Source organism: Argentina anserina, chromosome 2 (genome assembly GCF_933775445.1).
Source record: "Argentina anserina chromosome 2, drPotAnse1.1, whole genome shotgun sequence".
Taxonomy (NCBI): Eukaryota; Viridiplantae; Streptophyta; class Magnoliopsida; order Rosales; family Rosaceae; genus Argentina; species Argentina anserina.
Window position 1 is genome coordinate 1675757 of NC_065873.1, and position 24892 is coordinate 1700648.

General features: G+C 38.0%; 3 protein-coding genes across 3 annotated transcripts; 2 read left to right on the forward strand and 1 right to left on the reverse strand.

Annotated features, from left to right (window-relative positions):
* Positions 1-856: 856 nt before the first annotated feature.
* LOC126782929 (inositol-tetrakisphosphate 1-kinase 3-like) lies at positions 857-5477 on the reverse strand. Its single transcript, XM_050508285.1, is given in 11 exon segments — positions 857-1115; positions 1543-1627; positions 1706-1761; positions 1882-2058; positions 2148-2267; positions 2575-2667; positions 2793-2913; positions 3475-3507; positions 3733-3814; positions 5071-5207; positions 5209-5477. Coding segments are annotated over 11 exon segments (1041 nt in total). The 5' UTR covers positions 5254-5477; the 3' UTR covers positions 857-1023.
* A 3543-nt stretch (positions 5478-9020) lies between these two features.
* On the forward strand, positions 9021-12524 carry LOC126783018 (pyruvate kinase isozyme A, chloroplastic-like). The gene is made up of 7 exons (XM_050508398.1): positions 9021-9774; positions 10106-10193; positions 10284-10474; positions 10604-10722; positions 10935-11178; positions 11266-11500; positions 12003-12524. The coding sequence occupies exons 1-7, from the start codon at positions 9238-9240 to the stop codon at positions 12329-12331; spliced, it is 1743 nt and encodes a 580-aa protein (XP_050364355.1). The 5' UTR covers positions 9021-9237; the 3' UTR covers positions 12332-12524.
* Positions 12525-22767: 10243 nt separating this feature from the next.
* Positions 22768-24860, forward strand: LOC126783625 (uncharacterized). The gene is made up of 4 exons (XM_050509129.1): positions 22768-23006; positions 23276-23499; positions 23765-23872; positions 24508-24860. The coding sequence occupies exons 1-4, from the start codon at positions 22811-22813 to the stop codon at positions 24631-24633; spliced, it is 654 nt and encodes a 217-aa protein (XP_050365086.1). The 5' UTR covers positions 22768-22810; the 3' UTR covers positions 24634-24860.
* The last annotated feature ends 32 nt before the right edge of the window (positions 24861-24892 follow it).

A 24892-nucleotide genomic window follows, 5' to 3' on the forward strand; every position in this document is an offset into this window, starting at 1 on the left:
GACAAAAGATAAACTCGTTATAGCCACTATAGACCAAATGATACAAATTCATTTGAGCATACGCAGACCTATTTGTATGGAATTATGATCGTCATGGTGTATCACATTGCTAGGTGTGACATGGTAGACCAAACTAATAGGTCACGATCAAGTGCTAGACGAGGTAACAAGCTCTGGAAGAATATATGGAAGGTAAGGGTTCTGCGTAAAGTTGAGAGTTTCGTAGAGGTTGGCTAAGAATATTGTTTCTACAAGAATGGCTCCGAGGAGGAAGGTGCAATTAGATTATCTCGTTTGTCCTTTATGCATGGGGGTGGGAGAGACAACCATGCATGTATTCAAAGATTGTCCAACCATTGCTTGATTGTGGCTGTTTAGTCCGTCGGAATGGATCAGATATATGTTCAACGTCCTTAATACCTCCAAGGCTGTGGTCTATATGAATTGAAAGAAATAATCTGATTTGGAATGGAACGAGATTTGATCCGGTGCGTGTAGTTCATAGTGTCATGCAGCTTTTGGAGCAGTGCCATATGGCGCAGCAACCTGTGAGTGGAAAACAAAAGAGGCGCCGAGACCATGTGAAGTGGCAATTCCCACCGAGTGGGCGCCTGAAACTGAATGTGAATGGAGAGGTGGTGGGAGCCCCCTCTTCACGCAGAGGCTCTTGCATGCATCAAGTATGGCTTTACTCGCTGCGTTGCAGCAAGGCTGGACTCATCTGGTGATTGAAACTGACTGCACAACTTCTATCAACTCCCTCGATGGACATTATAGAGGTCGTGCTCTTATGCTCTCTTTTGATTTCATTCTTGTTGCTCATGTCTTTAGATAAGCAAACAGTACTGCACACAGATAGCAAGAACATTTACGGGCCTTAGATAGCAAGAACATTCTGTACATGTATGTAAGTTCGGCAATCATCACAGCAACCTATCTGTAATTACAAACTTCTGTACTGAGTATCACAGTTCCTCTTTCTACATTTCTATGAGAACTAGAGCTGCTAGGTACTTGCGGTGGTTAAGTAGCAGATCTCTTCTTGTACTTGCTCGGCAGAAGCCTTAGTAGAAAATCTGTAAATATGTGTTCGTACTCGGGCACCTTTCCGAACCCTGAAAAGCCAGTGGATAATGCATTAGGTAATTATCATGAGGAAACTCCGAATGCCTCACAATACATTAGTTGCAAAAATAATCCGGAAGACAATGTTTTAAATTCTCAAGCATCAAAAGAGCATGAAATTAAAAGATTCAAAAATAATCGATACCAGCAATTCCACTATGCACATATTTGATGGAGAAAAAAATGGCTCACTATGCGCATATGGACTGATTCCAAATGAACTCTCCCTTTCTCGTAAAATTATTCTAGTACCAGTGATGCTAACTACAACTACACCAATATATGTGGTTTCAGTGAGCCAACACTACCTAACATAGTTTCAGGACTTAAAAATAATAATCACTTATGGTTAGTTTCAAGTTTGAAAAAATGTATGCAAGTCGAAGATCTCTTTGAGAACAAACAAATTATACTTGCCAGGAAAGTAGTTGATGTCGATGACATAGAAGACATCCTTTGTCCCGTACTCTCGAATCATATCTACATTGAATAGCCGGAGTCCCTAGAAAAAGTAGCATACTAGTCAGACCAGTTCGAATGAACACTAAACCAGGTTGATGGGGAGGGACAGAAAGCCTACCAATCGTTGACGGAGCTCCCTTGCAAGCCTCTCTAGCAAAGGTCGTTCAGGTAGTTCTGCCACATAAATTAGGTTAGTTTAAGCTTCTCTTAACTCTACATTTTTATTTATCATTATTTCTTGGAGGGGGCGGGATACCACAAGAAACCAGGGAATAAGCTTCAGTATGACCTTACCAGCAATACTAGGGTCCAGGTCTGCATCATCTGCTGAAGCAGCTGCACATGAAACCCTTGGGAAACGGAAAACACCTGAAAGTTTTTCTAGTTCACGTTTACTGATATTAGGGAGAGAGAAACGCCTTACAACCTTGATCGCTTCCCCGACAATATATATTTTAAAGAGGACACCACCTACAATGGGGCAACAGTGTTCCATATCAGAACTAAATTGTGTTTACAATATAAATGATAATATTTATCCATCAATTACAACAAAATACCATGATTTACAAACTCCTGCAGGACCAGGGGAGGTTCAAGTTCTGAGAGGGAGGATGGGTCATAAGCAAGAAAGAGTTCATGTGACTTAGGGCTACCATCCACCAATAGAGGTTTAACAACTGCAAGACAAACTACCAAGTCAGGACTCGTCAAATTGCATAGCTGAACTCAAATCCCCATTATAAATTAGTCAGAAACCTGCCTCTGGCCTATCAATATGGATACATACACCATTGTACCAGGACATGCATTAGCCATGTATCCCAAGAAGATCTCTAAGCCAACCAGCCCGGTTCGTAGATGGTGGCAGTACAAAAAGGTTAATTACACCAAAGGGGAAAACAGTGTCTTGCTACTAAAAGCTAATGATTGTACCTGGACGAGTAACCATAAAACACAGCAAAAGCAAGGAAAAGATAAATGTACCTAGGGGCAACTTTAGCCCAGCTTTAGCTACTTCATTAGGAATAGATGATGGATCTTCTGTGATGATCAACTGTTTTGGAACACAAACCATTCCTGCGGAAACCAAAATGATAATTGGTCAGAAGCTATACCCTCTACTTCTCACATATAAGATATGCAGTTTGCATATAAAATGATGAAAAAGAAACTAAAAGAGAGGACTAGTAGAATATATATACCATGGGAATCGGACAAGTTTAGATCTGCCACATCTTGAAGCATGGACTGGCGATTGTGTAGATGTTGTACTGCATGTGGCGGATCAAGGACAATTACTTCAGGATGTTTTTGACTGTAATCCTTCAAAAGAAAAGATTCAAACAGTTTGGATCATATCGAATTGCTATAAAGATGATAGCACTTTAGCAAATAATAAAACCATGTCAAAATAATGTAAACACTAAGGACACACCATGAGCTCTTGAGGAGAAGAAGAAGCCTACCACATGCATATAACACATAGTACAGTTTCCTTATTACACCTCAAGAGAGAGAGAAACTGAAAGATTATCTAAATACTGACCAAGATAAATCAGAATCTCCTAAACAACTATGGGAGAAAATACCAAAAATATTTGCAACCAACCTCACCAATACCTAAAAATGTAATCACTAGATGGATAGCAGAACATAACAACCTCACTTGCTTAAATTCCTGAGGGCTGAACTATCTGATAACGATTCATGATGAGGGAGACCTCTAAATATGTCAGGCAAAATCAATTAAAATTGGTAGGGTATCTGCCTTATAACCGACCATCATTTATATCTATTAGTATGTAAGGCGCCCTTTCAAACCATTAGACCATCAGTTATACAGAAGGAATTTTGGGAATTAAGAAGAAATTTGGATGAACAAACCTCTATAGCATCGCACCATTCTCTTCCCGGCAACTGCAAGCAACAAACTTTGTCAGACATCCATAATGAACAGTGAATACGATAATTGGAGCCTTGGTTCTTAATTTAATGTTTGCGTTAAATAAATTAAAATATAGAAGGGCCCTGATCACAGTTCCAAATCATGCAACCCCAAGAACCCTATTAAAATAGAAAAGGACATAAAGAACTTTGAAGAGTGACAATGATAGGGTCTGAATGATTATTGAGGATACTCACCTTATGCAAAACAATATCAAACGGACCTTGATCTGAAAGTGTCCGATTGGGATCAATTGCAATGAATGATATACCCTTATTTCTGCAGCCCAAATAGAAAATTAATACTCAGTGTTAGAGCTTATGAGCATCAGTCACCCTTTATTTGGAACTTAAGAACATTTTTTTTTTTGGATTAAATTCAATTTACTACCCTGAACTTAGGTTCTTTATCAGGTGTGTCCCTTTTCTTTTATTTCAATCATGTGTGCCCTTATACTTTTAAAATTCAATTAGACTTGGACAAATCTTTAAATTTCCTTCAAACTTATGCTATTAAAATAATGAAATAGATATCTATAAGATGTTTTTGCTCCTTAAATGGTCATAAACTGAACAATGGGTCATCATTCTCTCATCCATATTTGGATCTTGACGTAGATCGTAGGCTCAAATTTATAATTTTATCCAGTTGTGAGGGTTTTTTAAAACTTTAGGGGCACACGTGATTGAAATAAAAGAAAATGGATACACCTGATAAATGATCTAAAGTTCTGGGTAGTAAACTGAAATTAATCCCTTTTCTTTCTAGTAGTTGAGAATATATATCTTGGTTTCTTTACTGATGTCAAATCTTTTTACCAAAACCAGCCAAGCCTGATAAATGGTTAAAAGGACAGGAGCCCGTGATAATTTTTTTGTATATGTTTATGATGCAAAAATTGAGAGCAATAGCATGAGCTTTGAAATGAACTTATCAAGTTATTGGAAGGATGAGACAATTGGTGAAGTCTGCATAAGTTTCACTATAACACAGAATGCAAATTGTTATATATTAATTTTGTTAACTAATTAACAACCTGAAAGATATCAATTCAAAATGAGCAGGAGCAAGATGGGAACACGCCGTTGTCAAAAAAAAGAAGAAGATGGGAACACGCCTAAAAGTAATTGGAATTAATAGTTAAGATCCAAGTATCAAAAAAACACCAAAGCAATTACATAATATTTAAAGGACAAGAATGTAAAATAAGATAATTATCGGCAAGACAGGAGTGGCAAACACCAAGAATTGAATCAGTATGGACTCTTCCAAATGGCATATATGGTGGAATATTCCCTATTGCCTTTGTCTGACTTAAAGAGAGCATCTACCAAGATTCTATATACCAATTGAAGAAGCTGAATGCTAAGCCAAGAGACTCACTTGCATCATCACTATTGTCAAAGCTAAAACTAGAAAACAAGACTAAACCTTTGGATACCAAAAAAAGAAAAAGAAAAAAGGAAACCTCAAAATACTCATAAAGCATCAAAATTCACATAGATACAAAGCAATAAAGAGTAGGGTATTTTTACCGAGCCAATCCAATTAGCTTAGGCTGCAAGAAGCTCGTCTTCTTCTTTGAAGTTAAAGCATACCCAACTACAAGCTTTATCTCATGCTGACCAAACTCAGCTCCAACCATCGAACCCATTTCTTTAAGTTCTTCAATTTTCCTTTCTGTGATTTTCCTCACCTTCATCTCCGTTGACCCTCATTTCCCAATTCGCAAAAACCCTAATTTCCCAAATCAATTTAGCAGCTTTAAATTCCCAATCTTTTTCTCGATAAAGATTGAAACTTTAGCAACCCAGAAGGTTCAAATCGCCGAGTAGAGATAGAACTAAAGATTAGCGATGTGGGTTTTCAATTTTTTTGGGGGGTAGTTTATGAAATTGGAAACTCAAATTGGTTCTGTGTCTCTGTCAAGGTGGAAGCTTTGGGTTTGTCTGTGTTTTTGTACTGGACTAGTCTGTGTGTGCTTGTATATATAGTTATGTGAGGCGCGTGGAGATGGTTATTGGGGGAGAATGAGATGGAGCCATGTGTAGAGGGAGTGATTAATGGGGGGCTGAGATGAGACACGCGGCGCGTGTGCGAGTGGAAATGTATGTTGAATGTGGTTGTTACAGTGAGGGAGGGAGAGGAAGAAAATGGAGGGATTGGATTTTGGAGGGAATATTCAGCTTTGTATAGTAGAGGAGACGAGTCAGAGGACTGAGGGAGGGACTGTGTCTGTGTCTATTACTTTAATTAAAAATTAAGGCAAATTATTATTTAGTACTGAATTAAATATTAAAATTATAAAAAAGTTAAAAAAAATCAACTTAAAAAATAATCTTTCCATTTAATTGGAAATTACAAAAAGTTTTACATGGTCCTGTTAATGACACAAAACACTAGAAAATTCAAAGTGAAACTGTGAGTACGTTGAGCTTCTTTATCATGTATTTATTCTTGATTCTACTACTGCGTATTTATTGTTAAATTTGATGGGTGGAAAGAACACACTCTTTCTTGGGCAGGAAAGGAAATTCTCATCAAATCGGTAGGTATGGCGATTCCGGCCTATCCTATGGTATGCTTTAAACTTCCTCTCAATTTTTGTGATATTCTCAACTCTTTAATCTTCAATTTTTGGTGGGGGTACAAGAGTGATGGCAAGAAAATTCACCGGAAGGCGTGGGATCACTTGACTAAAGCTAAGAGTGAGGGTGGTATGGGTTTCAAGAATTTGTATCAGTACAAGAGAAAATTTTAAGAATAGTACATGAAAAATTGACCACTAATAATTAATGTTACTCAACTTTCGAAACTACATTAATGATACATGATATTAAAAACTATATCCAATATAAGTACATTTTGTTATCTTCACCGTTAATTTCTATGTTTTCAGTCACATTTTCAAGGGCAAATTCGTCTCTTCAACGACAAAGATTGCCAAAAAAAATCATCTCTATGTTTTGATTAATTAGGAACACACCAATTCAGAATTGGTACGGGAAGTTCTGGGCAAGAGCGTAAACAGACTTGAGATTTTGATAACATCAAATAATGAGGCTGCACATTTGATTATGTTTACTCTTGTTGCAATTCTATCCACCGGTTAAAGTGAAGAAGAAGATTGAAAATCATAGAAGAATAATGAGAGGGAAGGAACTGACCTGCACTACCACCACTACAATCCACATATTGATGGATTAAGAAATATAGATTAAAATATTCAATTGATGTCTAAAGCTTCCAAAGTGCAATTGAAAAGGTAACATATGAAACAAAAGTTTTTTAGGGTGCGCCGCATACTCATCATCCATATGCTCCATATGAATAATCACACCTTCATAGCTGTTATTCCTACCAATCAATAGCTTACCCAATCATTCAAACCCAATTTATATATCTTCATTGACATTTGACAACATCCTTGTTCAAATTCCAATTCCACTTGATGGGTCTTATCTCTTTGTCTCATACTCCACATCTGATCCCCAATTTGTAAAACAAAACATGAAAACAATACAACTGTATAAAGTGAAGAGAGATATCAGAGATTGCATAGGTACGTAGATCATGAAGCAGACGAAGACAAGGGGTAGTTGAGCCGACGAGAGTTGGCGTCGGCGACCTTGGAGGTGATGAAGATAAAGAAAACGTGGATGGTGACGTGCTTGGTGTGAGAATTGTGGGTGAGGCCAGAGTTTTGAAGAGAGGATCACATGTCAGGTTCAGAGGAGATGGTCGGGGGCTTGATCTCTACCTGAGAGGCTTTGTTGGTCAGAGGCCAGAGCAGCAACACTAAATGGTGGAGGAAGAGAACATTGACTTAGGAATGCGAGTAGTACCTTTTTACCCTTCTTTTATATGATAATGGTATACTCCGCAACCAAAGAGTTAACGACATGCACCTAAAGTATGTGGGATTCGTTAGTTCATGTACCGATATGATACTTTCGAAAGTTCAATAACTTTAATTCTTAGTGGGCAATACTTTACGTACTCTTCTTAAAATTTCCCCAGTACAATATGGCTTTGTTGGGAAAGCAATGTTGAAGGCTCATGTCCAACCATTCTTCTACGTGGGCAAGAGTCTTGAAGGCTAGATACTTTCCCAAGTGTGGTTTTATGCAAGTAGGGAAATGTCACAGCCCATCTTGGGGGTGGTCTAGCCTGATTGCAGCCAGGGATAAGCTTATGATGGAGAGTCACTGGTTGGTGGGTAATGGCAATCTCATTGATGTGTGGCATGATCACTGGTTGCCTCCTCCTCATTCCGTGACGGTGAGCATTGTACAAGGTACTCCTACTCCCCCTCCTTTGCAAGTGAATTCCATTGTTGATTGGGAAAATTGCTCTTGGAATTTGAGAGGTATTACTGATTATATTGCCCCTCATATGATCCAATGCATAATTGATTGTCGGAATGTGAGTTTAATTGATAAAGATAAGTTGGTTTGGCCGTATAATAAGCGGGGAGAGTACACTATTAAGGGTGGTTATCATCATCTCTACCAAAAAAGATAGATTTTGGATATGTTTGGTCAAACTCACAAACCCTAGCGGCGCTAGGGGGAGATAGAGCGATAAAACTTAACTGACATGAATACTTAGAATGTTTGAATTAAACATGTAAAATGACAATTTATAAATAAATGCTAAGATTAAGCAAATCAAAAATGATTAAAGGCAAAATAAACTTGTATAAAAAGAATTTGAGTGTAGATTGAAAAAACATTTGGGTGTAAGGTTTGATTCTAAAGAGAGACTTCAATATTTGATCTATCTCTAATTTTCTCTCATAATAAGTGTAAACACATTACTCGGTGTCTTAAATGGAAAGATGTATATGACCTTAATCGGAAGAGGCCACCTGAGAATCAGCTCAGGCCATCGTAACTGTATTCCAAGGGTGTGACTTGTAACCCAATATGATTTGAATTCATGTTATAATAGTTGAATCTCTGATTCTCTGGCCTTGCCCTTATGCAGCGAGTTGTCCATTTTGTCTAGTTATTTGACTACATATGTAGTAGTAGCTAGCCACAATGTTGTAAATAGATTTGAGCATATGACAATGTTATTTTGAACTTGTTTTTCTTTCCGTTTTCTGTCTGCCTTGTTCTTACACTTCCATCCAGCATTTCCTTTCATTTTCTTCTGCAAATCGATCTCTACCTAGCTCTAACACTGTACTGTTGATCTGTCGGTTTCGGGACCACGTGACGTTATGACCAAGAAGCCTGGTTGTACGGTTGAAAAGTCACGTGACATTAAAACCCTAGCTGGGAAGGTGGTTAGTTGACCGTTAAGTTTGGACACCAAGTACTGTAACCACCAGTAGAAACGCATTTACTGCCGCCCTTTCTCGTTGAAGTCTTCACAGTTCGGAATAGTTAATGTTCCGAATCTAAAACCCTGCAGCTAAATCTTCCATTTTTAAAATTTCCTCTCTCATCTTCCTATTGACCCCCATTGTCTTCCTTCTTTTAACAATATTTGTCACACCTATAACCCAACTCTTGCTTCTTCTTTGTAAACTCCATTCTTTAATTCCAAAACCAAACATTTGACGGAGTTTTCAACCCAAAAGACCACCGGATTCATCGCCAAACTTTCTTTGTTTTCATCCCACCATCTTGGTATTTCATCCTCTGATTCATCCGCAAACTTCATCTTGGTACTTTTTTCTGTAGTCTAAATCCATGGCTGTCTCGTCTAGCCATTCGGTTCGTACGTGTTTTCAGATCAAACCCAAGAGCCAGAGTTTCGGTTTGGAGAAGAGGGTGTTTGGATTACCAGTTTTGCAACATGGGATTGCTTGCGTTGGGAAGAAACTCAGGGCTAAAGTTGGGATTAAAGTTGAGGCAGTACAAGTGGGTTTGAAGAGGTCGGAGAGTTTGACTGATCTCAAGGGTTTAGGGAGGGCTTTGGGGCTTGATGTGGTGTCAGAGAGGGAGCTGAGGGAGAAGGGTTTTTTGGGGTTGAGGAAGACTAAGCTTGTGTGCACAATTGGGCCGGCGTGTGATTCATTAGATGATTTGGAGAAATTGGTGTTCGGTGGGATGAATGTGGCAAGGCTCAATATGTGTCACAACACTAGGGAGTGGCATCGGGATGTGATTCGGAAGATTAAGAAGTTGAATGAGGAGAAGGGGTATTCTGTTTCAATTATGATTGATACTGAAGGGAGTCAGATTAATGTTGTTGATCATGGAGAGCCAACCTCTCTCAAAGTTCAGGTAACATCTCTAATCCCACTAACTAATTATTATGGAGAGAATAAGATAATTATGTTTGACCTCAAAGTTTGCTTATTCTTCTGCACAAGGTTTTGCAATTGTTTTTGGACTGAGATAATCTGATATAAAAAAGTCAAACTTTTGATAAGAAGTTGTGTTTATTAGTGCCAAAATACACATTCTTGATAAGAGGTTATGCTTACTAGTGGCTAAAAGACACATCCCTGATTTGGAAGAAGTTTTAATTGAGGGGTGTCTTTATGTTGAATTTGAGGTTAGAGCAGTTATGGGTATCAGAAGGGTATGATTGATTATTGTCTTGGATTGCCAGGAGGATTCAATTTGGCTATTCACCCCTGAAAAATTTGAGGGTTCTCTCCCATTTACAGTTCAAGCAAACTATGAAGGTTTCTCTGAAGGTAGTGAGACAATCTCGAATTGCATAATTGACAATTATTAGTGCATGAGGCACTTTGTGTTGATGCTTCCAATTGATTGATTGTTGGCAGGTATCAAAGTGGGTGATGAACTTCTTATTGATGGTGGAATGACACGGTTTAAAGTCATTGAAAGGATCGGAAGTGATCTACGTTGTCAGTGCATAGACTCTGGTTTGTTCTTGCCTTGTGCAAAGTTCAGCTTTTGGAGAGATGGGAAACTTGTGGAGAGGAACTATGAGCTCCCTACTCTGTCAACAAAGGTCAATCTCTATTTGAATTTTCTTTTTTCTAATTTCAAATTATGTGTCCTTAGTGAGCAAGTCCTCGGTCTGAAATACAAACATTGGCTGACAAAAATTTTGTGCTCATGTCATTATTCTGATATACAGGACTGGTCTGACATCGAATTTGGAATTTCTGAAGGTGTTGATTTCATCGCAATGTCCTTTGTAAATGATGCTGAATCTGTCAGGCATTTGAAAGATTACCTCACTATCAAATCACTGACGTAAGCAAGTAGGCAGCTGCAGTTTACATTGTGTTTTATTGAAGAGATAATTCGTAGTACCACTGGTTCATGCTATACTTTTCTGCATAATGTGATTTGATGCACTTTAACAACCACAACAAATACTTAACCTTTATGTAGCAGTCACCTTAATTGATTTAATCAACTACCTTTTGAGACTCCATGTATGATATGAATGTGTTCGTTTGCAGATCCATTCGAGTTTTGGCAAAGATTGAGAGCTTGGAAGCCCTTCAGAAGCTGGAAGAAATCGTTGAAGCTTCTGATGGAGTCATGATTGCTCGGGTTGATCTTGGAGTTGAAATCCCACTCGAACAGATTCCAACAGTCCAAGAGGAAATAACTCAAGTGTGTAGGCAGCTAAACAAGCCAGTAATTGTGGCTTCTCAACTACTTGAATCTATGATTGAATACCCAACACCAACACGTGCTGAGGTACTACTCTCAATTCTACTAAATGATCTAGTAATAGAGGAAGATGAAGCAAATAGATATCTTCTATAATGACTACTTTCTCTAAAGGTTGCAGATGTCTCCAAAGCTGTTCGACAGTATGCAGATGCCTTGATGCTAGCTGGAGAATCAGCTATTGGATCATATGGGCAGAAGGCTCTTTCTGTCCTTCAAATGACCAGCAGCAGAATGGAGACATGGAGTCGTGTAGAGAATCGTCAAGATTATTTGCACCTACGGAAAATAGGAGTCTCGTTGCCTGATCGCATTGCTGAGCAGATATGCAACTCTGTTGTGGGAATGGGTACTTTTCTTCCATTTTTCCTTTTATAAGTAGATCCATTCTTCTTAAAACATTAAACAAATAAATAAAGAAGTTAATATAGAAGGATGCTTAAATCTGTTAGGTTTCTTAGGCAGTTTCTGGAAGATATATTTGAATCTGATAGCCACAAGTGCTTAAAAGTTTTGCAGACATATATGCAAGTGTCCATACTTTGGTTGTAAAATTTTATGCTTCTTGAAAAGAATTTTCAAGTACAATTAAACAATCAGTTAAATACTTGTGTTTTGAACAAGATTCATCAATATAGGCATTACTTGGCAAAAGTGCATCCTACAGAAGCCATCCTGATCTGGCCCATATTGCTATTGCTAACCACTTCTCTACTCTGAAGTTTGTAAATTCATACCAGTTCCTACTATAGTAACTGTCATTAGTATGTAAATGTGGTACCTGCTTTACTCCTCAACCTCTGCACGCATACACATTTATTGCGACTGATCCATTTTTTCTCATTGTGCAGCGAACAATCTCGCTGTGGATGCAATCTTTGTATACACCAAGCATGGACACATGGCATCACTCCTATCGCGCAACAGACCAAACCCTCCCATATTTGCTTTTACAAATGACGAGAGTACCAGAATGGCTCTGAATTTGCATTGGGGAGTTACTCCACTTCTTGTTGATATATCAGATGACATGGAGTCTAACATCTCAAGCACCATCAATCTCATAAAATCAAAGGGTTTGGTGAAAAATGGAGACACGGTCTTGGTGGTCTCAGATGTCACTCCAACTCGCTCCGCTCCAATGACATTCCAATCGATCCAGGTTAAGACCATTGCTTAGAAAGAACTTCTTATTTCCATTATACAAGGTAATGTATAACAAATATAACGTCTACTAGTACCAGAAATTGCAGAGACGAATCCTAACTTAAATTTTTTATCATTATATTTACAGATGTAGTCTTAGTCAAGTTTATTTTTGAGACTCCATTGAATTTGAGCTCAAATTATGGAAAGGAAAATTACATCTTTAGTTTCAATTCCTCTCCTCGCTCTGTTCCTGATTAACTTCCTACGGTGTAGTTACATGCTCTCCATTCTCATGTGAAAGCAAAAATGGAGGTTTTAAGCCGAGACCCTTCTTTCTTAAGGATTCGAACACCATGGTAGATAGATGTCTCAATCCTTAGAGTAACAGTAATAAACAATGTCAACCTAGTAACCTTTAAGTGGAGACAAATCTACCGTGAGTTCATGACCATGGGGATTCATACAATCAAAACTTGGTGTTTTTCACTTTTCAGATAGTAGAAAAGCTTTTACTCTTTTGCCTCAGGTTATCAACATCAACCAACCCACCCAACCTAGGAATATAAAAGATCCTGTCATTGACTATCATATCTCCCTGCACTCCTCCGTTGTATATAAGTGTTCTGGTAGTTATGATCAGCTCTTCACAGAGATTCATAGGCAATCTGGTAAGGAATTAGAGAAGTTCTTAAAGAGTGAAGGGTTCCAATTCCTTTTGTTGTGGATTTTGGATCTCTCGTGTCAAATCTTCAACGTTCTTGCAACTTGTGATCAGCCAATCCTAAGTTGCGTTTGGAATCGTTGGACCCTAAGTCAGTAAAGAAAAACCTAAATTTTCTGTGTTATTTTATTTCCTTTTGAAATGATATGGAGTATCACAGGCTTATATTTCATTTGCTCGATCGAGTTTCAGATCAAAGTAACGAAATATTTACCTTCACTAGGTTTTGAGCCCAGATTCTCTTTAAAGAAGACTGGTATGCAAAATACGTAACTGCATCCCAACATTTTAACCAACTCTCCATCATGTATATCAAGCTAACACCTACATACGTACGGCAATGACCTTAACCATGATGCTGCATGAGTGACCTCAATTTCTTTAAATACGTACATCTGTTGATGTCATATTGTCCTAGCCTTTTACCTCTCAGGTCATCAGTATGAGCCAAGCTTGCCAGATTTACCATAAAGCCGCTCCGATCCTGCTTGAGTCCCACATCATGGTACAGTCCCTTTCTAGTGATAAGTGTGATGATGATCAGCAATTGGCAAAGACTGATAGGAGCGAGAAGAGATGGCTGCTGAGCCCTTGCTGTGATATTCTTGAACTTTTATGGATCTGTGCGCATGGTTTTCTCGCCATCAATTGCTAACCTTCGAGTTATGTACGGCATGTTGTGAGTCCATTGAAGTATACATCGATCTAGTTACCATTGAAGTATTGAACTGTTTATCTGGAAGAACAGTCCTCTCACTTGGATTGTTATTTTTTCTTCTTCTTTTTTTAGTGCGTGACAAGTCAATTTAGAATGGTTTTGTTACTCCATTACATTGAAGCCCAGATTCATAAAGATATTCTCTCACATTTTCTGTAAATTTCCCTCCATTTCAATTAATCTATGTACTTCATCTTCCATTTACCCCTCAGGTCATCAACATGAACCAAAACAGCCAGATCAGAAATGAAACCTCACCTGACCTCGACCGCCACATTACCGTGCAGTTCCATCCTACTGATAAGTACACTCAGCATGATGATCATCAGCGCTTAGCAAATCCTGATAAGAAGTTATTGCATATGAATCAGCTTAAGAAAAGGCCCAAGTTCTTCCAACGTGGTGGTCTCGGGTATAATATAGCGTACCTAGCTCTGGAGTTTTGGCTGTATCTTTTAATTTGATGCATTAATATAGAGCCATTGGCTTCCATAATCACTAGCCGCTAGCCTTTGCTTCCATGGATAGTAGGAGTACGTTGAGCAGATGGACAACGTCAGTGGTTAGTCTATATATAATGTAACACTATTCCAATACTCCGGACTTCTGTATCTAGTAAATACAATTCCTATAATCTTAGCTTTCAGCTGGGTTTTAGTCGACAAAGACAAGTTTCTATGTTAGGGTTCCTTGAACGTACAAGTATTGGCTTTGCATGAGCATGACTGCATGTCTGCATGGCAGGTTAATCAAGCTTAACAATCGTACGTTGGACCCCGAAAGCTTAATAACTAATTAACATGAATGAGCCTAATCATATAATAAGGTCTCAAATTAATAAACACCTAGAAAGCTCAAATAAACACCATACCGCCAAATGAAACTGAATTACTCTGTCCTCTAAATTGAACTAGTATCTACTGTATTGCATTCGCTTCACCTCTCAGGTCGTGATCGTTGAGAAAAAACTTGCTGTAAATGCTATTAGGATTACATAGTATATTAGAGAAGGGTAGTCATGTAATTTCATTATTTCAGTCCTATATGTACTCTTGTAATCCTACACTTTCGAATCAAGTTTGTTCACAATGTAGTTCATAATTCTCTATGCGTTTCCTTCGTTCTTCTTCGTTTGCTTTTCAATTTCAATAAATCCATGAATGTTATCATGGTATCAGAGCCCATGGTCATGATCTATGGCCTTGTGGTTTCTGTATCGTATTGCTTCCGCACTTTTCAATTTCTAGTAGCTTTCAATTCTGGTTTTTCCCATACTGTAAAACCCTAGCCTTAATCCTCTCAATAGAGTGCCCGATCTTGTTGAATCTAAGTCAAGCAGCCCCAAATCGAAGAAGCCCATTCATTGCCTTCCGATTTCTGTTTTTCGGTAGTTGAATTCGGCACTCTCCGTCCCCTTCTTCTTCGCTCTTGGCTGAAACTTCTAGAGCCAACTCGGAGCAGAATAGCTCTCCGGTGATGGAATTGTACCGTCGCCTTCACCAGTTTCACTCCTCCATCACCAGCGCTGCCATCTTCGCCAGAGCTACTAGTGGTTGATGTAACCTACGTTGGAATCAAAAATCTCTGATTCAACTTTGCTTCTGTGCTTGGTTGCGAGGTGGTTATTTGCGCCTTCTACTTTGGTACTCTCTACCCTCTTTCTTAATTTTTGGCTATGTGAATTTCGAATTGGTTGAAGTACTTGACGGATGAAGTTGAAAATGGTGGACTGACGGTTGCATACTAAGATGGAATTCGGTTTTCTTGAGTGCTATATATGTTTAATTCAGTAGCCCCTAATTCTTAATTGTCAAACTGTGGTTTGAGCACAACTTGTGTCAATCTGGTATGTTCTCGTGCTGCTCACCCCTGCTTACACCAACTTCTTCAATTTGGTAATCTCTTCCCAATTTTATGCTTCTAGTACTTGAATTGTGGAATTGGAGGTGCAATGATGTCAATTTCAGTTTGATGCTATGATTTCCTTTGCTAGTTGCGTATCCATATTTGGGAGATATTTTCAATCTCATCTCTCTGTATTCTCGCCACATTACTTGTTAAGTGATGAATTTTTGGGTGATGGCATAAGGTTGTTTGTTGTTGATTAGTATATTCCTACTGCTACATTGTTGTTTACTGGCTTCTGTATGACAAAAATATGTGGATTGAGGGAGTATTGCCTCTGTGTAGATGTGGATGAGGTAGTATAGCCTCCGTAGATGTGGATGGAGGTAGTACAGCCTCTAAGTAAATGTGGATGGAGGGAGTATTGCCTTTGTGTAGATGTGGATGTTGGTAGTAACCTCTTTATTAAAAAAAAAAATCACAGTAAGTCAAAATCTAAATGAGATGTAGATGGAGACATTAACTGCAGCAGCTATGTTGTTTATGCAATGTGGTGATATACAAGGGTTGAAGACTAGTTGTTGGTAATCTGGGTTATGGAATAATGCTTTCTTAATTGGTTGTATTGGTACCCGTGGTGAATGAGGGATTGAGTGAGAGATTGGTAGTCTGGTGTTTATTGGAAACTATGTATCTGGCATATTTCTCAATGTTGTGCAGCTGTGTTAGGATTCATGGGTCTGTGCTAGTTCTTGCTGTTTGGGAGATGGTATCAAATTTAGTTGTTCTGTTGGTCGAGCAATGAAGGATTTGGCAAGTTGCAGACTGATTTCTTATCCAAGTATTCTCAGTAAAGCGATGTTGTTGTTGTTGGTTATCAGTTAATTTTCATTCTTGCCTGAAGAATTAGTGCTTGAAATTTGTGGTAAAACTATATGGTTGCAACAATATGTTTGCAGTTGGCTTCAGCAGTGTGCAGTCAAATTGAGAAAGATCAGTTTCTAGCAAATACACAGAGATTATCCGAATTCCCAGTATTTTAGTTGATTTCTATGCTGCTCTTCTGCCATGGATTCTCTCTTCTCTGTTATATGATGTTGGTAGAGTCCTCTTGAATCATTGTGAAGTACAGTTTTAGCAGCCTTAATCATGCATTGCTTCTTGCTAATGGTAGCAGTTGAATTGAATATCTACCTTGATCTATGGCTTTCAAGAGATTGAAAAAAGGTGTCAGTATATATATAGATCTTGGTTTCCTGATGTGTGTGCCAGAAATGATACATTACTAGTATCCTACATGCTCTGCTAGGTGTATGGTGCTATATTGTACTCTGTTGCCTTTCAATTCCAACTTCATTAACTAATTGGTGTTGTTTGCATGATCACTGCTTGGTCACAATACTCCTGGTATGACTAGGCTACTGATGTTGAATATGTTGAGCACCGAAGAAGTTTCAGTTTTTGATGCATGTGGGATTTATATGTTGGTCATCCCTTTTGCTAATTGCCATTTTCTGGAAAGCTAATGCCGACAAGATTTGTGGATGTGCTCATATTGTTACATGGATGTTGGGTTTTGATTTTGGGATTATGTTATTGTTATGTTTTCTTGGTTATTAGCTTTTAGTTGTTCATTGATGCAACCATTATGCTTGATACCCAAGCATATGGTTGAGGGGGAGTATTAGGATTACATAGTATATTAGAGAAGGGTAGTCATGTAATTTCATTATTTCAGTCCTATATGTACTCTTGTAATCCTACACTTTCGAATCAAGTTTGTTCACAATGTAGTTCATAATTCTCTATGCGTTTCCTTCGTTCTTCTTCGTTTGCTTTTCAATTTCAATAAATCCATGAATGTTATCAAATGCTGCTGCTGATGATGAGAAGGAAGGGGGCAACTCGAAGACGGATAAGTTATTGCAATCCTTTGTATCAGTTATTTTCTATCTTTTGGGGGCACTCTTAGATGTTATCTCAGCTAAAAAGGCTAAGCTACGCTAAGCCTCGATTGCTTCCTGGATATAGTGGAAGCCATTTAAGTGTTGCTCATTTTATTTTTTTCGTAAGGAAGTTCATTTACTTCATTATAGCTAGTAAGTGTAAGATGATATCGATGCACGTCATATGTTCATCGCACAACATTAATATATCTATACATATAGTTAGCACGTCGCGCGATGCATGTGTTAGAGAACTATCGATTGATTATTACAACGCTATTCATATAGTTAGCACTGCTATATATGTAGTTTTTTTTTTTTTTTGAGAAAGATTACGTATCATCCAACTCCAACAACATGGTGCGTAACAAATTAGAAGAGAGCTGGCCATCAATTCTTCGGAGTACGTACGTAGGAGAGATATATATGAGTCATAATAAGTTTTTTCTTAATCTAATACAACTATACAAGTCTTCCTAAGTTTTATTTGATCTAATATGAGTCATTCCAAGTTTTTTTTGGGTCAATTGAGTCATTCCAAGTTGGTCAGTCACTTCTCTTACGAGTCATAGCGTACACGCAAGGACACCAAGTTCCTCTAAGTAACAATATCCATGCATGAAAACATATATAAACTCACTCTCTCTCTCTCTCTCTCTCTCTCTCTCAACATAAGGGGCGTGAGCCATAGTGTGGTAAAAATCAACTAAAAACCAATTGACTACAGATTTGAAATGGATATTAATGAATTAGCTTCTTTGACAATCTGGCTGGTGAGTGGTTCTGCTGCCGATCGAGGACAAGAATTATTATACAGGGTAGCCACACCAACAAAACCAAACCATAAAGTATATATATATATATAGGCATTACGGCTTGTCGAGTAGATTTGTCTACGAGAGATATATAGGGGAGTATTAATTTTATACTCCAAACTTTCATTGTTGTTATTCTGGAGTTATGAGCAGAAGAAGTTGATCACAACTGAGCTATACCGATAATACCATTGACAATGAAGTACGCAAATTTTGATATTCAGAGATCGACCTAATTTGTCATGTTCATAAAAAATCAAAGAATTTCCAGGACCGCATGACCACTTTTCTGGACTGAACAAAATACATGGCGTGCAGATAAATATGTTCATTTTAAGGAATTAGAGATAATGTTCATGACTTCATCGACTTTCATAAACGTCGCAAATTCCAAATATAAATGATATCATTGCCAACACCGTTAGGCATTGTGTTAGGCATTGTGATGTCTATTTTTAGTTTCTGATGAAAACACTACATTTTTCCAGATTAAACAACACGATCCAAGTGTGTGTAAGTGATGTCATATCATTTCCTCCATCAACCCCCTAAACCCTAAAAGATCACCTAACTAGATAAGAATGGCATTCAGTATGTAATAACCTGAATTTTTTAGAAACTAAATGTCGAGTATTTTCAAAGTGTTAAACTTGTGAAATTAATTCAAGACGACAATTAGAGGTTTGCGACATTTCGAAACGAAAACGGAAACGTTCTCGGATCGTTTAATTAGAAAACGTAACATTACCGCAACGTATAGATCGACTTTTATTCCGTCACTCGGTTGCGAAAACTTCCTTCACGAAAGTCGTAGAGCTCATCAATACGAATTCGTGGACACGTCATGCGTTCGAATCGGACGTCGGACGCGAACGTTATTAACGTCGGAAGTTCGTTTCCGATTTTGGAAATAGTATAAAAGGAAGGAGAGGAGATTAAAAATCAGAAAATCAGATTTTTCTAAAAATCAGCTCGGGTACTGTTCACCCGAGCTCGGGCACTGTTCACCCGAGCTCGGGCACTGTTCACCCGACCCAAAAACCTTCTCCGGCCGATTTCTCCACCATCCGACGTCGCCTCGTGTCGTGCCACCTATCAAACTGACGGGCTCGACGAGCTCCATCTTTTGGGCTACGCCTTGCACTCCGGTGACAACCACACACGGTGTAGCAACCGCCGGAAGTTACTGCTGTGGCGGCGCCGCCTCCTCCGGCCACCATGGCTCGAGATTCTTGGGGGGTTTTGCTTGTCTCAGTCCCAGCAACATTCCCACAAAAGGAATCGAGACAAATCGAAGTGTAAGTACCCGAATCAAAATTTCAATTTCTAGGGTTTGTGAATAGTGCAGATTTCATGTTTTTCGTTGTTTGGACTGTTTAGACTCGGATTTAGACCTTGGTGTCAACTAGGAAGTTGTTGGAAATGTTGTTTAGGTTGTGGTGGTGAAATTTGGTGAGGATTGGTGGCGGTCGGTGAACAGTAACACCGAATGAATAGTAACTCCGCATGAATAGTAATATGTAACAGTAACTGTGAATAGTGATCTGTAACAGTAAATGTGAACAGTGTCATGGTAAAAACAGTAACTTTGAACAGTATTATGGTAAAATAGTAACTGTGAACAGTGGTTTAGTAAAACAGTGATTAGTAAACATGAACAGTGTTCCGTGAACAATGTTTTATGAACAATATTTAGCTGTGCTGAACTCGTCACCTGATATTTTAAGTATCATTTTCTAAGCATTTATCGTGCTATTAGGTGACTGACGAAACGAGTGAGGAAATTACTTTCAGGGTCGTGGAAGTTGCACGCACGATAGAAGGTGAGTAAAATCTCACTTATTTACGAATCTACCCTTGCGGTGATTCAAGATTTTTGCAAGAGTTTAATATTGAATTACGACACGTATACAATATAGTGGATTACATATATATCGTATAAATGGTAATAAGTACATATATATATATATATAGTTTGCTATATTATATACTGTTATGAATTCATTGGAATTTGTCATTTCGAATGACGAGAATTAAATATTGAGCATGTGATTTGATTTTTGTACAATATGAGGTGTGATTATTGTACGTGGTTTTAACATGAGTTTGTCAAAATGTTTTGTCTTCGGACGAGTTTTTTTGTCTTCGGACGAGTTTTTTTGTCTTCGGACGTGTTTATGAAATATGACATGTATATGATATAATGGATTATATATATATTGTATAAATGGTAAATATGTACATATATATATATATAGTTTGCTATATAATATACTGTTATGATTTTATCGTGATTTATGTCATTTCGATGACGAGATTTATATATCGAGCATGTGATTTTGATTTGTACAATATGATGTGAGATTATTGTACGTGATTTTAACATTGAGATTGTTAAAATGTTGATTTGTCTTCGGACATGATTTTTGGTACAATATGATGTGAGATTATTGTACGTGATTTTAACATTGAGATTGTTAAAATGTTGATTTGTCTTCGGACATGATTTTTGGTACAATATGATGTGAGATTATTGTACGTGATTTTAACATTGAGATTGTTAAAATGTTGATTTGTCTTCGGACGCGATTTGGTACAATATGATGTGAGATTATTGTACGTGTTTGGCAAGTCGGAACCTAGCCTTTGGCCGGGCGAAAGTTACGATACAGTTAGAGCTCTAGTCTGTCTGCCTTAGTACTGCATGTGAGGTAACGGGTGGTTATCTGCTCATGGGTACTCAGATTGTTTTGGATGTTGGGTAGCGGGTGGCTATCCAATATCGGCGGTGTATTACGAGAGGGGTAACAGATGTGTACCAGCGTTCTTGGTACCCGTAATATAAATGCATTTGGGTAACCAGAAGGGTTACTTAATTTCTCATGAGAGTTTTATTTCATATTTCTTTGGGACGACCAGATGGGCCGTCCATTGACTCATGAGTGCATTTATATTTGTTTGATTTCTGGATTTTCGTATATATTGATATGCGAGTTATATATTTTCATTTTACTCATACGAGCTGTAGAGCTTACCGGGTTTGTGTTTACAATCCCGGTGCACCAATTCGATGGTGTAGTGGATAACTCCGCAGGTGTGGATTAGCGGGAATTGACGGACCGCTCAGAGGACTTGAAGTTATTTATCTCCAGCTTGTGTGAGGATTTTGTGTGACTATCTTGTGAGTTTGTAGTGAGGATTTCGCAATTCCATTTGTTATAATATTAAATTATAATTTGGGTTGTAATAATCGGTTTAACTGAGTTGTATTTTGAACTCAGAGATGATCCGTTGTGGCATTTTAAATGATTTTGATTCGTTGAAATTGTTTGGTGTTTAACGACTTTGAAATTTTGAGTTTTTAAGCTCGAAATTTTGGGGTCGTTACACCGTATGAGTTTCGGATCATCACTTTTGATTAATTCTGCTCAGATTGATGAACTCTCGAGCCTATATTCTCAGATATTGATGAAGTTTCTACTGTGTTTTCTGTTTTTGAATTCTTACGTACCTCTTCAAGCTTCTATACGTAGACAAACGAACCTATACTCTTGATGAGGGTATAGTTCAGGTACAAGTTAATTTCACCCTAATAAAAAGATTCCAAATATCAAATTTGGAGATCCAAACAAAGCTTTGGAGATTTTTTTTGCCTCAAAATAACGCAACTGTTTTTTTGTAAACTAGAGGACGCAACTCACAGGTTTAGGATCGGAAGAACAGGCCGGGAATGGTACTGCAATATGCTGCTCTTAAGACTCCGAACTTTTTTGACAAAATATGTGCCAAAGCAGTCAAGCAAAAAGTTTAAATCTAAACTACAAAATTGAGAACTCAATTTCTCTGAGTAACAAAAAACAATTTCAGAACTCAAACTCCTAGTTGCTGCTCGTAATTAAGCTGCATCACAAGGCTGCTACTAGTTTGTCCACACAAAGTGTCTCGATGAAATGATCAACTAGCTTTCTTTAACGTGAGTTATGCCACTAATTATGTAATCCTCGAACTATAATGCTACAGAAATTTTTACGCACGATAAATCTACAAACTGTGGCGGTAAAAGAGAATCTACGCGCCACAACTCTAACTCTTGTAGATACTAGAATAAAACTATAGAAGTAGACCAAATGGCTATAAACTATAGAGGATGTCCTTATGAAATTAGGTTAGAAAGAGAAAACCACAATGCATACAAATCTTTGTAAGCGTGTGAAAATCATTTTCAAGGGTTGTTCTAACCGCAACTTTTTCCAGCCACAAGAAACCCCCCACGTCATCTCCCGCTCAATTTAGCCCCGTACTACTCCCCCACGCTAAAATACGCACCGTACACTTTGTCATCACGTCGCTTCTTCACCTCTTTGACTCAAGAACAAAGTCACCTTTCGCTCTCAACACTTATGGGTTTTGTCTTTGATTCAAGACATGATATCATTATTTTCTGGTTGATTTCGGAAACCCAATTATGGCTTCTCTTCAAATCTTCAAGGCCACCCTCTCTCCCACCCCTGTTTCCCGGTCAAGTTTCGCCGGAAAATCCAGCTGGGTCTTCTCTGAAATCCGGCCCGGGTATACCACTGTCGTCAAGTCGTCTGGTTATTATCTGAGGAGGAGCTTCAGGGTCTGCTGCAAAGCTGAGGAAGCTGACAACAAAAGCAATGGCAAGATATATCGATTCTTTTGTTCTTTAATTTCATTTCTAGTTCATTAGTTTTCTCTACTGTTTCGAGTTCAAGTCTCTTCCTCTATGTGTTTTGAAGTTTTTGATTATGGGTTGTTGCGTTGTAGCGAGCTTTTTGATGTACTAAATAATACCAAGGGAAATAATCGAACTGATTGTATTGGTGGTTTAGTGGGTCAGTTGCGGTTTGTTAATAGAATGAAGCTGAGTTTGGATGTGTGTGTGTGTGTGTGTTTTTTTTTTTTTCAGGGGAAGAGCAGCCGGAGTCGTTGTTTATGAAGGAATTGAGGAAGAGGGGAATGAGTCCGACTTCTTTGCTTGAGGAAGCAGAGAGGACTGAGCATGGGATCAATGATGAGAGGGGTAAAGAAGATAGAGGCTTCTCAACTAGAAATGCAGTGTCTACTGAAGTCGAGAAGAGTCTAGCTAATCAGAGGGAGCGATCCATGCAATTGAACAGTGAAGGCCTCGAGGTTAAAATCGATTTTGTTTATTAATTGCTTAATTAGTTGCAATTAATCAGATACTTGAGTATTGAATTTGATTGAATAGTATGCTTCACATGTTTGTGACCTTAAGGCTTCAATTCCATATTTGTATGGTTCATGATATGTTTAGTATTCTCTTTCTAAATAACAGGGTCTTTTACAGAAAACTGTTGTTTATATACATGGGAATTAAAAATGTTTCTGTGTATATGCTCAAGGAAATGATCATAATTTCTTTATCTGTTTTCAGGGGTTGATCCCTCGAGGAAGACTTTTGCTGACGCTTGGTGGGACATTCTTCTTGGCATTTTGGCCATTTATCATCATAAGTGTAGCACTATTCTCCGCTCTCTACCTCGTAAGCTCCCTTACATGTTCTTCAATTTTTGTTTGGACTTATTAAACACATCACCATCTGTTAGGATGTGAGATGTGGTTCTAGCCTATGATTGAAGAGACCAACTCTTAGCAATCTCCAACTTTTATGCTATCTTCGATTCTGATAATGTCCACCAATGTTAATGGCTGTTATGATCCGGAATTTTTATTGTATCTTGTTATTGTTAGTGAATATAATCATCCTACATGGTGCATTAGACATAGCTGGTGCATAGTCAAGAACTGATATGGAACTGAGGTCTTTAACTGGTAAATAATCATTACTTATGTAATTGGGATAGCTAAACTCAACTGTTTATACAAATTTTATACAGGAAGGAAGTTGGTAACAGAACATTTTGCAAAGAACAGATGTGATAGTAACAACTTAGAATTAACTTTTGAAAGTGATTTTTTGTAACTGGCCATTAGATGCCGACCTGTCATGCTTTTGTTCTTCCTGGAAGCATGTTATTCTAAACTATTTCTACGAGTTGTCAGTATGTGCTGTATTAATTTTCATGAGCGCCTTAGCGTGCATATATATAAGCGGGAGAGTCTTTACTTTCATAATGACATTTTGTGATATATTGATCCTCCTATCTTCTTGGACAGTATTTTGGACCAACATTTATCCACGACGCAAACAACAGACTACCAATATCACCACCTCAGTACATAGATCCGTATGAACTTCTGGAAGATGAAAGGATTTCTCAAGTTGCCCCTCGCGTAAAGTGAAGCACAAGTCTTTTACATAACTTAGATTGTAATACAGGTTTATGTTGCCTATTCTCTCTTGGCTCTTTTTTATTCTTTCTCTATATAAATCTCAAACTTACAAATAACTGTTCCTCTAGTTCTATATGTTTTTTGCTTTGCACCAATCTCTGAACACACTTACCTGCAATGCTGTTTTAAACTGTCCTATCTTCTGCTATCATTATGTTTTAGCTGACAGACTTCTATCTCTTTTGTTGTATTATTTAAATTTTGAATC